The sequence below is a fragment of the Podarcis cretensis genome, assembly GCF_951804945.1.
Source record: "Podarcis cretensis genome assembly, chromosome: 8".
Taxonomy (NCBI): Eukaryota; Metazoa; Chordata; class Lepidosauria; order Squamata; family Lacertidae; genus Podarcis; species Podarcis cretensis.
In genome coordinates, this window is record NC_137177.1 from 40,901,283 (window position 1) to 40,919,175 (window position 17,893).

Consider the following 17,893-nt stretch of genomic DNA (forward strand, 5'->3'; position numbering starts at 1 on the left):
CTTGGCTACTAAGTTCTGCACCAGCTGAAGCCTCTGGACCAACTTCAAAGGTAGCCCCACATACTGCTCAGTCGGTAACAACATGAGATACTTAATCTCAGGGCTGTGGGTTCAAGCTCACATTGGGCAAAAAGATTCCTGCATTGCAGGGGTTTGGACGAGATGACCCTCGTGGTCCCTTCCAACTCTATGATTCTATGATTCAATAAAGCTATGAAAATGAATTGATGAGTTTCAATCCATCCCTTTTACGGTGGACTCTCCTCACCTGTCAAAGTGATCTAGCAGCTGTGATGAGTGATCCCATCATGGAACCCAGGAGTTCCCCTCTGCCTCTTTGGTTCTTCAAGTGCAGCATGTGGCAAGAAACAGGTTTGGTTTTCCTCCTATGGCTGCAACCACCAACATGGCAAGGTCAGGGTCCAGAAATCAGGGCAGCTTCTCAAACTCATTGGCCAGGTGATGTTCTGTTGTTCTTCCTCCCTGAAAGGCTCCAAAGGGAGGTTGCTGCCTTCTTAAGTGCAGAAAGTCCAGAGAGAGGGATGCCAGTCTGCCAGTCGGTGGGGCTGCATGCCCGGGAAGGCACGGCTGTCACTCCTGCTGGTCACCCTTGTCTGTCTCTCCACAGCTCTCTGCTCCTCACTTGATGTCTTGCAAAAGAGAGACCCTGCTAGTCTCCTGGCCCCCACCGGGAAACAGAAAACATACCCAAACACTGGAGAAAAACAGAATAAAATAGTGATGCAATTTGATGTCCCCAAAAAGTCTGGACTGGCTGCAGGGCTGCCGCCAGCAGCTGACTAGCCCTCTGAGTGCTGAGGAAGATTTTCCCCCACTTGTGGTCAGACCCAACAGCTCCAGCTCCTGCCTCAGAGACAGCTTGCTGAGGCGATGGGCTGCGGAAGGCCATCAGAGGTCTGGCATGGAGTTGAGAGCAGGCGCTGCCAAAACCAAGCGGGCTTCTAAGTGCATGCGCCCCACCACCAAAAAGGGGATCAGTTTCTAAAACCTCTAAGTTAGGATTGTGTAGCCACTCTCCAGAGAAACCAAGATCTCCCCCTACCAGATGGGTGGAAAATAAGAATTCATGTCACCCTCTGCCATGAATAAGAGTGAGTGGGGTGAGGTGGGAGAAGGTTGAGGCTCACAGCCCAAGGCAGTCCTCCTCCAGTTTGGACCTTGCAACTCCCTCATTACCCCTATTGTCGTAACACACACATATCCTGCAATGCAATCCATCAAACACACTCAGAGCTGGCTCTACCTCTGGGCAAAAGGGACAGTTGTCATGTGCGCCAAGCCTCTTGGAGGTCTGAGAAAGCTGGCATATGGACCTCATAACTCCCCTCCCTCCCTCCCAACCAAGCAGAGAGGTCCCCTTTTAGGCAGGAAGTCACTGTTCTTTAGATCAAGGTGCTTCTGAAAATTGGGGGGGGGGGTCCTCCACTTTCAGTGGAAGTATATTGTTGAAAAATAGCTCTGAAAAATAGGCCATTTCTTTCAGTCTTACGGACTATGCAGCTCTGCGCTAGGTCCAAAGCATGTATAGACAACCAGCATAAATCATTTGTGGCTTTGTGGGAGGAGGAGCTGGTCTTTCACACAGACAAACCAACTAGAATCAATGCAGGCCAATCTGCAAAACTGAATCAGTAGTTGAATCAGACCCAGGTTTGGTCCCCAATAATCTCTCCAGTTAGGGCTGGAGTCGGAGTTCCCTGGAACCCTGGAGAGCCTTTACTCCCAGTCAGTGTAGTAGACAGTATGAACCAATGAACTCAGCATAAGCCCATTCCCTGTGTTCCTTTTCCTAAAGTGCTAATAATAAAGTTGTGTTTTTGCATGACTCCAGCCTTCATCAAGCTGGTGCCCTCCAGATGTTTTTACAACTCCCACCAGCTCCAGCCAATGCAGTAATGTATTCCAAAACATCAGGTTGGGGAAGGCTGTTCTCAACCATTCAAAGGGATCTTTCCCTGCTGTCAATTCTCTGTGCCTCTGAAAGGGGGGGGGGGTTGCAGAAGCTTCAAGAGGGCACCTTTCTCAGGATTGCAGGCAAGCTCAAATCATGTAGAAGAGGGGTTATGTTGCTCTCTCGGACTGGGCATCCATGCCCGCCCACCCCCCGGCCACTGCATACAACTGGAAGTGTAACAGGCACCAGTCTCAACGCAATATTCAAAATGTCTCCCCTCCCTAAATGAATGTGTGGACTCTTGCTGTTTGGGGGATGAGAGTTGCCCTTAATCCAAGTAAATGTACAGCCCCAGCTAGGAAAAGATGTATCATCTCTGGGAGCCTAAGGATTGGGAGCAAAAAGTTCCCCAAAATGGTAGAGAATCACTGCAAGGGCTTGTTGGCATCTGACAAGAGCCTCTGGCCACAGCAACCACTATTTTCTTCTACACCTCCCCCTTCCCTACTTTCAGAAAGGATTCTAGAGATCTCCACAACAGACTGGAAATCATGGTAAGAGGCAGGATAATTGTGGTTCATTATGGCTCCCCCAGAGACCATGGAAATTCCTCGTCACATAAACCCAAATCTAGGCTAGTGATTTGATCCCTTTGGGATGCTGCTGCCATGGACTGCTTACTCAACTCTGACAACTCCAGGAATGATTCATAGAAACCAAAAGCAGTTTCTGGCTATGGCAAAGGAGGCTGCTCATCAGCCTACTTGTGGTATCTGACGGATTTTGTTCCATCTCTGGAAAGAAGAGTTGCTGCAGAAAAACGCAATCCTAGCAATTATTGCCCGTAAGCATCAATCTGCTGAAAAGAAATAACCCAATTGTTTCTGCCAGTGTTACCAAAGAGGATATATCCTGTGCAAAAATGAGAGTTGTTGCCATTTCTCTTCAAATTTTACCTCCTTTGTGAGTTGACTGACAGGTTTGTAAGCCCCTGAGCTAGGTGTGTGCGCACTGCTGCTGGGAAAGGGGGTCATGGTGTACCTCAGGGGAAACAGGGCGACTTGGGAAACATGATGTCTGACAATACAAGCCTAATCATGACTATTCAGAAAAAAAGTACTGAATTCAACTGCGCTTACACAATATAAATATATACCCGTTTAATCATATTTCAATAAAAAGCAAGCAGGGGGCCAACCCAAAAGATCCGCAGGCCAGCTTCACTTACAAACTGAAAAAGGAAATTACTCTTGGGTCTTAAAGCAGATGGAAAGAATGCTGAAAGTAAAAATGTAAAGTTCTGAGCTAAAAAAATCTATTCTGAAAGAAAAGTTCCTCTTCATTCCTATAAAATCTGCCTAAAATGAATGCTGGCCTGTCTTAGCTAAGGGCGCTCTGCCTCCTGGTGGCAGCGCCTGGGGCCGGGGGTGCGGAGAAGGCGGTCGGGGGGCGAGACACCCACCCTCCCCAAAGAAGGAGGGGAGGAGATGGTCACGGCGGGAGTGAGGAGCACGAAACACTCTGCCCCGGGCATGCAGAACTCGGGAGCCAGGCTGGGTTGAAGGGGGTCCGGTGCGAGGAAGCTACCCCTGCGGGGTAGAGGCAAATCGAAAGGGAGCCTCACCAAAAAGCCCCAGCCCACGCGGACCGAGGGACCGATCGGAGGTCAGTCCGTCGTTCGTTCCCTTCCGCTACGGAAACTTTGCTGCTGGCGTCGCTGGGGCTGCCCCTTCTGGCTGGAGCGCGCGCACGTGGAGCAGGCACCGAATGGTTCCGCCCACCACGCCAACGGCGACCAATCAGGCTTCGGCACGCCCCCCTCCCTAGGCCCAAAGAGCTCAGGGCTCTGTGGGCGCAGATAGACTTCCGGCTCTCAGTGGTCAGCAGGAGTGGCCCGCAGAGGCCTCTCCCGGTGTGTGTTGGTGTATTGTGTGTGGCCAGTAGAGGCCGGCAGCGGCTGGTGGGCGGGGCTAGTAGCTCCTCCCTCTGCTGTGTCTCGACTCCGCCCCTCGCCCCTCCCGCAATTCGCCTCAGACTCTCTCGCCGGGACTGAGGCGAGGCGAGCTTGGGTGCCGCGGCCATGGGCGAGCCTCCCGCTCCTTCCGCCTCGCCGCCTCCGGGCTCGGTGCTGTGCCGGCTGCAGTACCTGGAGGACGGGGACCCCTTCTCGTGCGCCGCCTTCCCGGAGCCGCGCCGCCCGCCCGCCCAGCCCGTCGCCGAGGCGCTGCCGCTCGCCGCCCAGCTGCCCGCCTTCCACCGCCTTCTCGACGCCCCGCTCCCGGTGAGAGTGAGAGATGTGCGCGGCCTCTGAGCGCCTGCAGAGCGCCGGCAGGCGAAACCGCAGCCGTAAGGTGCATCGGGGCAGGAGGCGTAGAAGCCTCTGGCTGTGCTCCCCTCAGAAGTTCACGGGGCCAGCTGCTCCCTGGATGGGGCTGCCTGGCGCCGCCGCCGCCCGTGGCTACCAGTCCCGGTGGCTCTTGGTGCGGGGGGAGGACAGCGCTGTCCGCAGCTGGGGAGGTTGCTGCTTCCTGGAGCCCCACGGTGGTCATGCGCTTGATTCCTATCAGGGCAGGATGCTGGGGTGGGGGTAGGAGAGAGGGGTGATCCAGCCTCTGGGAAGCAGCATCTGAAGGTCTCCCTGGAGGAGAGAAGAGCCACCAAGGGAGGCCTGGCTTTTTCTCCTTTTTTGCACTCTTGGCATGCTCAAGGGGGATTGGGGCTGGCACAGCTTCCCAAGGGGAGCTCCCCACAGTAAGGTTAGGGTGCCCAAAGCTCATCATTCACTTATGGGGTTTTTGCCTTCTTCTGCCTTCCTCTCTTGCCTTTAGGTTTTTGGTTTCTGCTCTGTAAATTTCTTCTTTTAAAACCGCCAGCCTTGCACGTGGTCTTACTATAAGAAGGCAGCATACAAATCAGTGGTGATGCATTTCTGGACAGAGTCCCCATCTGCTTTGCCTGGCAATACAACATGGATAAATTTCTTCTAAAAAGTTGGGTGGTTCCCAGCTTAGAATTTTTGTGTGCAAAATTATGGCTATAGAAGGTCTGCTTGCCTAACTTGAGATGGTATTGTGGTGTATTAGAATGCAATCCAGGTACGTTTTACCTGCATTGCGCAATTCTCAGTCTAACATGACATTTTTCTGCAGTCCAGAGATAACAAGAGACAAAAAGCAGTGACAGAGTTAAAATGATATATAAATTTTTGGCAGCCACAGGCATGAAATAGATAAGCGCTCAAAACACATGCAATAAATGAATATTGTCCAGTTTATATCTTGACATCATAGCTGAGAATGTATGCACTGAGAAGATATTGATGGACCTGTAGCGTTTGCTGTGCCAGTATGACTCAAACCATATATTTAGGCCAGAGCAGATATTTTGATCACCATAGATTGGTGTTCAGTCATGCTGTTTGGTCAGCCTTGCAGAGGTATCCTAGGAACAGCTATTGGCTGCCTCAGTGGTATAGTCCCTGTGTTGTGTTTTGTAGCCTGGGCCAGCAGAGGTGGAGGATGTGTGTTTGGGTTGCATTTCATCTTCTGGCCTCTAAATAAGCTGAATTCCCTACAATTAGATGTTGGTCTTGATTTGTTGTTTCATTTGCTGCTTTATTTTTGGCATGAAGCAGCTGAATATCTCATGTCAATAGTCATGGGGTATTTTTTTGTTGGCGACTAAAGGGGGTTGGGAACAAACAGGCAAAGCCATTCCAACTAAGTGTGCTTGGGTTTTAAACATGTGCTCTAGAGCCAGGCTGTGTGCACAAACAACAGCTCTTATTATAGTCTAGTTATTGCAGATATTGCAGGAATTGAGGGCTAAGTGAGACTTAACCCTCAGTGCCTCTTTGCATTTAACACAGACTCCCCACCCCTCTGCCGCTGCCACCGCCCTAAAGAAGGCAAAGAGCATCAACTGGGGATTCATCAATTGGGATTGCTGCTACGGTCTTGATGGAGGAATGTAACCCCTTTCTCTCCTGCTATAGTTTTGGGGGAAATACCTACTGTGAAGATGATGTTGATGCAAATGGAGGATTTCCTCCCAATGCAAAATACTTGCTTCAGAAGAGGTTTTCTCATGAGTGCCTTATTTCCCCTTCCACTCTTCACCTACAAACTTATGAAGTGTTCTCCTTACTTCTGCTATCCATCTTCCAAATCAGCTCTTGCCTTCCTCCTCTGGCTTCTAAACCTGGAACTGCTCTTGCAAAATCTGTTGATCTCTCACTACAAAAGTCACTATTTGGTCCTTGTTTGGTGCCTTTGCTAGGGGGGGAGGTTACTCTCCTGCTTGACTCTCTTTATGCGAATGGAGCGTCACAGCTGCCATCATCCCTGATCATTGGCTGCTGGGAGTTGAAGTACAACAGCAGCATCTGGAGGACCACAGGTCACAAACACACCCTACTTTATGCTCGTCAGTCAGTCTCTGATTCTGTTTTCATCTGGTTTTTTGCCTGTCTAAGTGTTCTTTCAGTATTTACCTAGGTGGAGTATCTTCCTTTGTTTTCTTTCTCTTTGTTGAGGGGCCTGCCTGGGGATCTCTTGTTGTTTTCTGCTCTTTTCTCCACACACTGAATGACCACTTTCCCATGGCTTTCAGGGCCACCTGTACACAGAGGCTGAAGCTTAGCTTTCTCTCTCCCTTTCACTCCCATTTCTGCATCACCCAGCTGATATTTCTGTTCAGATCCTTCGTTGTCTCAAGCGCCACTGCCTCCCAGACTGAACTTTTCATATTTCCTCTTTAGGTCTCCTTTTCTTACTGTATTTGTTGACGATGTTACCATGTATCAGGCAATACATGTGTCTGCAGAGTGTCTGGTGCTCTTCCTGCTGAAATTGGGCTTGGAAGGAAGCTTCCCATTGTAGGCAATGGAACAGGTGGGCAGTGTGCGCTTGGTGCCAATGGCAGAGTCCGTGGTTTGCAAATGGGGGCCTGGAAAGCTTGGTTGATTCCCGCCCACCCCCACCCCACATGTACACTGTTGAACAGGCCTGCAGGCCTTGGTTTGAATGCCCTCTCTGTTCCCTGTATTCAGTCTGTAGCTGAGCCATCTTGTTTCCTTCTTTCCAACTTTACAGAAATCCTCCCTCTGTTTCCTTAAGAAAGGTGGTGACAAAGGTGATTAGTGTGGGCTGCAGAGTGTTGGGTAGACATGAGAGGTGTGGGCTGAGAGACTGAAAAGGATGCTGGGTAGATCTCAAAAGATCAGTTTGCTACATGGTAGATGGGTGAGTAGTGGGAAGTGCAAGAGCTCATTGAAAGACCTGGTGGAACATGCCTGAATTAATGGTACCAGCCTCAGGCTAAGCGGTTGCTCTCCCCCCACCCACCTACTTTTAGAGTGTGAAAATCACTTTAACTAGTGAGTAGCATTAGTCATATCCTCACATAATTCACTTTTTTGTTTAGTTCTTACAAGGGAAATTGGTTCCTGAAATTCTTGTTCCAGACTGACCTTTGGAGTACAAAACATGCTTTCTGAAGATGACCCACACTCTGACTCCTGGAATGAGTCTTGTCTGTCCACATTTAATCCTAAAAGCATTTGCAGAGCCTGTCACGTGTGCCCTAGTAGGGGCGTAGCTTTATTGGAGATGTTGGGCTGATGTAAAGGGGCCTCATTTTGAGGGCATTCCTGATGAAGCAGCAAAGGTGCTGCCCCTTGAGGGTAGACTGAGTGCTGGTTTTAGTAGCAGAAAAGCAATGGTGTTGCTGGGAACTTCTCTCCTGTATGCTGAGCAGACGGGATAATCATGCACAGCAAAGACCAGCTTCTGTGTCCAAAATTAGTCCAGTGACAGTCAGATTTTCCTCTGGAGTTTGTTTCAGCTATTTCATCTGGGAATATTAAAAATAAACGTTCTCCCAAGTATACTCAGGGCCATCAAGAACTTCTTGTCCTCTGTCTTGGGAGGGCTATTCCTGACTCCCAACTTTGTGTACTGCTTTTGACAAGAGGGCTAGTTTCTTGGCTATCTTGTTTTCAGTTGTCCCCCACTACCATTGCCTGCCACAGGTAATGATGAGCCAACTTTCCCCAACCTCTTGCTCTCCAGATGTTTGGGGCTGATGAGAGTTATAGGTGGGCGCCAGCTTGTGGGAGGCTGCTATAAGATTTGTGCTACGTCAGCAAACTTGAGCAGATAAATTCACCCCCACCCCCAGGAACTCTATTTTGGAAGATTCTGAAAGTTGCCATGTTGACAATAGCCTTGATCTCCTGCCTGTCTTGCATATCCCAGGTGAGGCTCAGAACTCTGAGGGGCTGGAAAGCAGAGCAGCCAAGGGAGAAATCCGTATGTCTTGCAGGAGCAGAAAAACTGGAGGAGTTCTAGAGCTGAGCTAGTGGCACTTCTGAGCAGTACTACACTAAACTCTCCTTCACTGAAGTTTTTAAAGCAGAGGTTGGATGCCTATCTGTCATTGATGATTTAGTTGAGATTCCTGGGTTGGAGTAGATGACCCTTAGGGTCCCTTCCAACTTATGATTCTATGACTAGGCTCTGACTAGTGCTGGTTGCTGAGCATCCCCTCCTAACCACAGCCTCTGACTTTCAAGACTTGGGTGAGGCCCATGGCTGCCACACTTCAAAAAGAAGTGCAGGCTGGCCATTTCAGAAAACACAGAGAGCAAGCTTCAGCACACGGTGACAGAGTCCTGTGTTTTGATGAGAAGCAGGGCTTAGCCTCAGTTTCCAGGCCAAAAGGAGAGTTGATCAGCTTGCCTGCCAGAGCAGTCGTGGGTGCCTGTTCGTCATTATGTTCCTTGTTTTCTGAGCACTGTTGGCATGAAAGGTTGGCTCTGCTTGTGACACCCCTCATTAATCATCAGGGGCTGTTCTCTTTCGGGCACAAGTGCAAAGTAAATAGTGTGGTCCTGGTACATTTGTCTCCTTCGTTTCTGCAGAATTTGAGCCTAAACAATCTGGTCACATGGTGCAGAGTGGAAGGTGCAGGGGGAAGGAATGGGATAAGAAAGGTGGGCATCTAGACTGACTTCTCTGATGTGAGGCTCGGTTTTGGGGGACAGTAGCCATGAGAAGAGATGTTATGAGTTCTGGAAGCTCTGACAGCCTGGACAGGTCCAGCTTGTGATCCTTTCTCAGATGATGGCTATGTTGCTGGACAAATACGAGAGCTAGGAACTTTCTACTTCTGGTCTCCTCCTCCTGAGATGAGTAGAATGCCAAATTCTCCACTAGACACCTTCTAATTCCGAAGTGGGAAGTTCTCAGTAGCCAGGATCCCCATCAGGGATTATTTTCTCTCTTGCCTCCTATAGCCTATGGAGGAATGGATCTTACAGCAGTTTTAAAATGGTGACTGCAAGAAGCTGTCTGATCCTGAAGCAGACCATTGGGGGTCCATCTGTTTCAGTATTGTACACACCAGTGGTTCCAGTTAAGTACTGCTGACCCTCTGTTTTTCAGAAGCCAAGCTATGAACCCCCTACTCTGGAAAATTTTGATATCTGTATAGAAGTTTTTGTTATGCGAATGGACCCCCTGAAGTCCAAAGACCACCAATTGGGAACCACTGGTCTACCCTGTGTTAGAAATTAGCCAGCCACATTTTGCAACTGGCACGGCTCCAGTTCCAACCACATGGAGATCTCTGGATGCCAGGTTGGCGACTGAGAAAGCAAAATGCCAGAGGAGGAGGAACTGAAATATTTTCCTTGAAGCTTGAATTGGTTTTATTTGATGTTTTAATGTGATGTAAACCGCTCTGAGATTTTTTTCTTTAAAGTATAAAGTGGTATAGAAATGAAATTAATAATAATAATACCTCACTGCAAAAAAGCCCCTAGTCATTCCATTGTGATGACTGCAACCTAGGTTTCAGGTGCCACTTGGCACTTAGATTATATATGTGAGTCTCTAACAGTGAACTCTACACTAACTGTCAGCAGTTCTTATGCATTCAGGCAGGGAATCTTTCCTACTCTCCTTGGAGATGCAACTCAGGATCTTTTCTATGCAAAGCAGATGCCCTACCACTGAGCCTAAAGATGAAAGCTTCTCATGGTAGCTCATGGCCTGGCAACTTCCTGGGCAAAAGAGGTGGTCCTTCTGCTTTAGGGGAGGCTGGCAGCACACTCCATGTGCTCATTTTAAAAATAGATTTATATCCTGTCTTTGAGAAAATTGATCATGAGATACAAGTTAAACATATAACAATATATAGAACGTTTCAGCAAAAGGCAGAAAATCAGTACAATATAGTCATAGGTAAAGCTCGTGGAGACAACCATTAATAAAACAAGCCACTATCCCACGTCCACTAAAACACAGCCAAGCTCAACAGTTGAAAAGTCCTGTCCACTTAGCCTTCCTTCAAGAAAGATCCTGCAAGAATAATGAAGTTTTAAGATCTCATTAGAAAGCCCGTAGTGCCGCTGTTTGATGGAGCCCAGTTGGCCATGAATCTCATTGGAGAGCGGCCACTGCCGCATCCCTGCCAATTTCACCTTTCCTTGGGGTGGGCAAAGAAGGGCCTCTGTTGCTGACCCCCAAGTGCAGCCAGGTATGTGCAGGTATGGGTGGTCATCCGCGTATTGATGCCACTTCAGTCCAAGCCTCTGGGTCACTCCCCCCCCCCCCAGCAGTTTCATGTAGATGTTGCATAGAGACACTTGTGGCACTGTTCCTTGAGTGAAGGGGTCATGTTTGGATACAGGCCAGCCCGCTGCCTTTTTGAATAGCCCTGCAACATGCCTTTCTGCCTTCCCAGGCCCATTGTCCTTCACTGAAGCTGTCCAGAACGTGGACAGGCAGGACTGGAATGGCCTGAATCAGTCTTGGAACTGAGAATACTGTGCCCTCTTTGAGGTTGAGCAGGATTCCTGCCAAAGCTCATCACAGGAGGGAGGGGCAGCAGCAGCAGCAGCAGCTGAGACCTTAAAGGCCTGGGACTTGGCCAGCCTTTCTTCTTCACAAGGCTTGTTAACTCTACATTGCCTGCCCTTGGAGAGCAACCAAAGAGTTGATGGTGAGGAGGGGATTTGCATCACAGCCCTTTTCCCAAGAGGAGCTGTTTCCTGCATCAGTACCTGCTGTGCCTTCCCCTGGGAGAGGAGCATCTCCCTGCCTGTCCTGGCTAAGCAGCAGGTGAGAGGGGCAGCCTAATCCCTCTCTGGATTGCACAGCTCTCCTTGCATGAATGTGTCAATCCAAGTTTGCCTAGTTTGCCAGCCCTTCCTTCAGAGTGTTGGATGTGGGGCTTCCTACCCCTGTTCTGATCAATGCAAAGCCTAATATTTGGAAACAGAGCTGTATCGCTAGGTTTTTTTTTCCCTTCTCCTTAAAGACAATATTCCCCTGAGATCAGGCATTTCCCTTGTGATGGCTTTTGGGAATAGCTGGGAGCTTCCCGTTGTGGTGATGAGGTCTGACTCAGCATGGGGTGAGTCAGCTGCAAGTCTTGCAAAGGGAGGGAGGGGTGTGGCAGCAGATCTCAATCTTCCCTGTCTCTGAGATGAAGTTGGCTGCATCTCTCTGGGCTTTCTTGTTAGCATCAGTCGTGTCTCTGGAGACAGTGGAGGAGTCTGCCTTTGGGAGTGAAGGCAAACTGTTGGGAGGAGGGGAGAAACCCCACAGCCCTTGGCTTTTGGTGCAGCCTGCCTGTCTCTGCAGTACTGGGCTAGCAACATTTTCCCCTTCCCAAACCTTACACCTCACTTCCCATTTTTCAGCATATCTGGCATACTTGGGTCACCTGGGGAAGCTATTTCTCCCAAGAACCATCCTCACAATCTTGCTTTGCTCTGCTCTTCAGGCTGATCTCTGTGTCTTTCCTCTGCTACTTCTAAAGCAGAAATAGCCCCTACCATGCCACTTTTCTTTCCTGTCCCTCTTTCTGAACACCTTGGCTGTCCATTCAGTTGGTGCAGGCAGGGGGCCAAACCACCTTGGCATCTCCTCTAACCTCATCACATTGACTGCAAAGAGTTTCTGGAAATGAGAGATCCTAGTAGTGTACAGGCATGCTGCCTGTAGATTGACACAAAGCTACCACTGGAAATGGAATCTTTTATGCAGTTTCAACATATGCTACTCAGTTCCTCAAGCCAGAGGATTCTCCGTGTGACTTACAACACAATTAAAATCCACTTAAGCAGTAAAACCAGTAAACAGAAAGTGGAATAGAGACACCCAACTCCTTTCTGCAGTCACTCTTTGGGCAGTTCCCTCTTTTGCTGGTCATTTTCAGACATTGCCTCCATCTTCTGCTGGGGTTTTTATCCACTGAGTGGTCTTCGCATTTCAAGAATTCTGAGTTGCAGCTCACCCTTCCTGAGTTCTTTGCTCATCCCAAGGCTCCTGTTGCTCGTCCACTGAGGAAAGCAAGCTGCTGGAGGCTGTAGCACTGAGCCGGAGGGCAGAGCCTCTATCTACTTTGGGGTCCTCCTTCCTGGGGCCTACACCACTGACGTAGAGCCTAGGGCTGTATTTCATAATGGCTTTGGTTCTGCATGCTTTAGAACAGGAGTGGCCCATGGTCGGCATCCAGCCCACCACCGTAGCTGTACCTGTGGTGATTCACCCACCTTCAGAGCAGAGGGATGGGTAGCACAAGGGTGGAAGAGGAAGCCTAGGGTGGGTTTCTAATCAGCTTAACCTTGCATGCCACCTTTTCTGGTAGCAAGTATTCGTACTTGAGGGTATGTCTGGAGCCAGGGAGGGTTCTGCGCTAACCACCCCCAAATCATGGGAAGTTGGCTATCACTTCCTTGTGTCTTTTGAGTTGCCAGGGGAGAGTCTGAATTAGTCCTTCTGTTAAACTTAAAGGGCTTGGGGAAGGAGCACAGGGTTCCTGTCAGGATGGCCTGTTCCCTGTGCTAGCCAGCCTGCTTGGCTCACCTGCCCACTGCTCACCTGGCTTTGGCTACTCAGGACTATTTCCTCACTTTTGGTTTGCATTCTTTGAAGCCCTGTAGATTCCCTAAGTGAGAAGGCAGGCAGACTTCCTCTCTAATATTGGATGTGCTTGTGTTTTGCAGCTGGAGGACTGCACCTTGCAAGTCTTGCCTTCTGGGCACTACCTGGATCTGGAGCTTTCCCTGCTGGAGCAGAAAGATGAGCTGGAAGGGTTCTATGAAGAAATCAGGTGAAAATATCTCTCTGCTGCAGGGTATATTTACTCTTTCCCAACACTTTCCAAAGGTTTCTGGCTTCACAGATTGCCATTTAACCGTAACACCTGATGCAATCTTGCCAAGCAGATCCCGAAATATGGTTGTTAGTAGATGTCCACACTTGTGAAGTTGGCATGGTTAGGTGGTCAGTGCCCCAAGTTCCTCTTGGCTCCCTACTGAGCCAGTGGCATCTTCTCTCTTCAGCTGTTTGGTGAGCAAATGTGTTGAAGAGGAGGGGGAGGAGGTTCCCAGTGGCTGGCTGGCAAGTGTTCTTGGGAAGCAGGCTGGGGCTCAGGGAGCCTGTGCTGACCTAGGTCCTGTTTCCTTTCCTGTCATTGCAGCAAAGGGAGACGGCCCATCCTGCTTCTCCGCACACAGCTCTCTGTCCGAGTCCAGGCCATCCTGGGTGAGTCTCAACTCTGTTATTGCTTGGAGCTCTTTAGCTCTTGCTGGCCACGGATTCTGAAAGCACTTGTTGGGATTGGCCTTCCAAGGCATGATCACAGGAGGGCTAACACAGGGTCAGCTGCTGCTGCTGCTGCTGCCGCCGCCTAACTCTAAACTTGGCTTCTTCTAGTGCTATGCGGGGGAGAAAATACCTTGATGTGGGTTATCTGGAATTTTTTCCTGTGCAAATTAGGGTAACTTGCCCTGGAAAACTTTCTGCTGCCCTCAAGAGTGATCCAATCCAGTAGGTTTACTTTTATTTTTACTTAGTAAGCAAAGCTAAAAGTGCTGGAACCACCAAGTTTGCCCAATTATTTCTACTCCCTCTAGGGTACAAAAGATTGACAAGTCAAGCTTATTATCTCTTCCTATTTTAATTTGAGTGTGTAACAACCAAGAAACTCTTCCAAACTGAGGTTTTACCCAGATTACCAGTGCCAGTTTGCAAGCCTGAAATAGGGCTCTTGGGACACCTTGCTTTGCAGCACAGTTAGAGCCTGTGGCCTTTCATCTCCCATGGGTCAGGGTGATGGCAGTTGTTGTTCAACATTGTCCAGAGGGCCAAAGATTCCCCATTCCTACTTAGCAGCCTTAAGGTACCTTTGTCCAACTGAAGGAATCAACTGTTTACAACTCATATGGAGGGGGAGGGAAGCTTTGCTTCTCAGCTGAGCCAGCAGACGGCTGCCTCTTCCCTCTGCCTCCTGCCTGCAATTGTTCTGCATGCTACTCTGCTTTTGCTTCAGTCCTGGCTGCTGTTTCCTTATGATTCAGCACATGCACTCCCGGGCTTCCCTTGGTTTGCATCCAGTCTTGTCAGAGCTGATAAATGTTGCAAGTATTTCCGGAGCCTGTGTGGGCGGCTGCTGGGCCGTTCCCTCTGCACTCAAAATAGACTCCATGTACTGGACAGCAGGACTGCCCCAAGGGCATGTGGGAGCAGAGCCCTGGAGAGCCAGAGGTTTATCTGGGAGGTGCAGTTGGGTGGCCACAGCGAGGGAGGAAGTGCTGAAGCACTGGCTTCTTCCCTGTGGCTTTTCTCATTATCCCAGTGTGGCCAGAAGAAGTCAAGCATCAGAAGAGGAGGAAGGGGCTTGAGTGGTGATGCTTAACTAAGTCAGTGGGGAGGGTTCCTTCCTGCTTAATCTTTCATATAGCAAGGGATTCTAGGAACCTGGGAATTGTTAGAGTAGTAGCTAGTTAGTATTTTCTGACTAGGATGGTTGCAGTCCCAACACACACGGACAATAATGGTGGTTGTAAGGAGTTAGCAGAAGATGCTGAATCTACACTGAAGAGACCATGAAGGCAACAAGGGTTCAGCTTGGTAAACAGCCCTGCTCTTTGAGTTCCCAGGGCTCTGTTGCTGCCTGCTTGGGAAATATGTACCCTTAAAGAGCGTCATTTGAAGGGGCCACAACCATGGAATGTAGCTTGTAAGTCAGGCAAATAATGGAGTGTGAGAAAAGAGAAAAGTCCTTGGCCCGGCAGGAATCATAAAAAAACACATGGCTTTCTGTTGCTTTTCCTGCCATAGTTTTGCAAATTAAAGTTATACAGTCGCAACCCTACTTGGGTTCTTGCTTCACTCATGAAACATTCTGGGAAAGGTTTGGCAGGCGCAATCCTGAAGTGGAGCCAAAGTTCACAGGCTGCTCTTTGACCTTGTTGTTCCTGGCAGGCTAGTGTCCGAGGAGGGAATGTGCTTGCTGTTGTGGTGGACCAATGCACTCCATTATCTGAATGCTCCTCCACAGATATTTCTATGTACTGTTTCTGTGGGGTCACTTGCCTCTTTGTTATCCAACCCTTGCTTTCTTTCTCTGTTAGAGGGTCTCTCTACATAGGGTCAAAAAGCTGCAGAGAAGTGTCCAGTGCCAGGCCTTTTCCCTGGGGGGAGTGGGTTCTGTTTGCGTGGTTGCGTTCTTCTGCAGTAGGACTGTAGGTGCTGATTGATACCCCTGATGGTATTTTTACTTAGGCAGAAAGAATCCAATCAGTCTCACATAACTCTGCCCAGGAAAAGATAGACTCTAGTACAATATTTTCTGCCCCACATTTTCTTGAAACCTACAGGGAGGGGGACTCCACAGTCAGCTAGACAAATGTTTTCCATTGGTGAGAAAAGAAGTGATTCCCGGCTTTTAATTAAAATCTGTGTGCTTTATCGCACTGGTCAAATAACATGTTCTGATACGGTACATCACCATTATCACTATGTACCGTGCTAGCTCTCAAACTTGACTTGCTGAATGTTGGAAGATTCAGGACAGACAAAATTAAGTATTTCTTTACATGGTGTGTGATTAAATGATGGAATTCACTTCCACAAGAGATAATGATGGCCACTAACTTGGATGATGTTAAAAGAGAAATAGACAATTTCATGCCTATGAAATAGACAATTTCACGTCCACTAGCCACAATGGCTGTGTTCTACCTCCACTGTTGGAGAAAGGATACTTCTTAATACCAGTTTCTGGGAATTTCCACAGGGGAGAAGTTTGCTGCATGCATGTTGTGCTTATGTACATCCCATAGGCTTCTAGTGGGCCTCTTCTTTGAGAACAGGATGTTGGGTCACTGGTCTGATCCAGCAACCTGTTCTCATCTATGTGGGGTGTTTGAGTTGCCATTACAAAACTGACTACCTCCCCTACATATCACCAGTTGCTTTTGAAACCTCTTTCAGTTTCCAAAGCAGCTGACAGTCTGGGGAGAAAAGCAAGTCTAAATCCCAAGTCCTTGCTTGGGGATGGGACTGCCAGTTACACTTGCCCTGGGCCTTGGAGGGCTAAGTTGGCCATGGGGCCGTGCCAGTGACTGGCTGCTTTTTGGTTTGAGGTTATAACTTTATTCCAATAGGACTCCTGCCCCCAAGCCTCAGACAAGCTCTGCACAGGCCTGCTGAATTCCCCTTCAATGCACTGGGCTAGTTTCCTGGTAGCTGGATCCTGAACATAGCCTGGTGCTCCTCCTTGCCCAGAAAGTGGGCTCCTCCTTGCCCAGAAAGTGATGGGGAAAGAGGACTAAGCAGGTGCCATCTGGGGACGAACTTGGCTCTCTGCTGCTATGTCTGTTCATGTGAATGTTTGGCCCTTCATTTTCAGGAGTTAGAAGAAGCACTCTGGGCAGCCTGGCAACATCTCCTGGGTTTTCTGCCTTCAATTATTAACAAGCACCTTTTAGGTCTTAAAAACTTGTTTAAATTTTTAACACGTGATGAAACCTTTTGGGTTATATCCAGTTGCATCCCTCTGTTGTCCTTGGTGCCAGGCAATAGAAGGGACACCTCTCCTCCCTCTGGCACCAGGTCTGTGGGCTCTTTGTGTAGGGCTGGCCCTCTCCTAGATGCCTGCCCTGCTCCCCCACCTCCCCATTCAGCTGATGATTCCTCCTGTGGAAACAACTGCAGAGTGAAGTTTGCAAGGAATTCCAGGGAGGCTCCCACTGCTACATTTAGGCCTGTTGCCCAGTTGGCTGTCTTCAGTCTCATTTTAAGCCACAACAGCTCCAGAGTGCCATAACCTCATTCAGTTCAAGTTGGGTAAACTTTTAATTTTGGAGATGTGCGGGAAGGGCAGTGCTATTCCACCGGAGGTTGTCACACAGCGTGTGCCTTGAAATGCAGGAGCTGGGAACTTGTGAAGAATCCGTCCTGCTTCAGAGCCAGGCAACCAAAATGCTCCTTCGAGAACTCCTGCTTCCATTGTCGTGGCAGGGGAAGTGAACAGCCCATGGGAATGCGGTAGTTCCTTAGGCAGCTTACGGAAAGCACACAATAAGATCATTTTAAAATGAAAGAGAAACCTACATACAACTTTTTAACCTGTGGTTCTTGAAGATGAGAAAGTTTTGCAAGGGTTGGTAATTTGACAGGCCCCACATGTTTCCATTTGAAGGGGGAAGGCATGATGTGTAAAGGCATGTGAGAATAATGCTAGATTGAATGCAGCTAGTGTTTGGGAAGATACTTTTCACTGCTAGCTTGTTGGGTGAGTCTTTCACTGTAACCGTAACCATGCTTACTTGTCGGTAGGCTCATGATTGGTTGTATAAGAGGGGATCTCCTGGTGCATTTGCAAGCTTCCTTCCACCTGCAATATGCAGCTGTTAGGTGGAGGTGTCATATCTTTGCCACAGACTCATAGCCTACCAGAGGCAGTGGCCAAGTCCATTAACTTAGCTGCTGTCATTTTGCTGAAATGGGACTGAGCAACAGCATTCCCAAGAAGACAGTTGGGACTGCTGCACAAGTGGCTCTTCCTCTCCTGCACCTTCTGAGCTGTCCCCCTCTTTCCTTCCTGTCTGTCTGATCCATGTCTGGCTCTTTTCCTCTGTGTGCACATGCTCTTTGGCTCACGTGCCCATTCCCAGCA

The 17,893-nt window shown here is 49.0% G+C and overlaps 1 protein-coding gene across 2 annotated transcripts in view; it reads left to right on the plus strand.

Annotated features, from left to right (window-relative positions):
* Positions 1-3,930: 3,930 nt before the first annotated feature.
* FHOD1 (formin homology 2 domain containing 1) overlaps positions 3,931-17,893 on the plus strand; it is a 32,975-nt gene continuing 19,012 nt past the window's right edge. For both annotated transcript variants that reach the window (XM_079985866.1, XM_079985867.1), the window contains exons 1-3: positions 3,931-4,196; positions 12,933-13,039; positions 13,409-13,473. In XM_079985866.1, the coding sequence (XP_079841992.1) occupies positions 3,996-4,196; positions 12,933-13,039; positions 13,409-13,473 (373 nt within the window). In that variant the 5' untranslated portion in view covers positions 3,931-3,995. The remainder of the gene's footprint in view (positions 4,197-12,932; positions 13,040-13,408; positions 13,474-17,893) is intronic.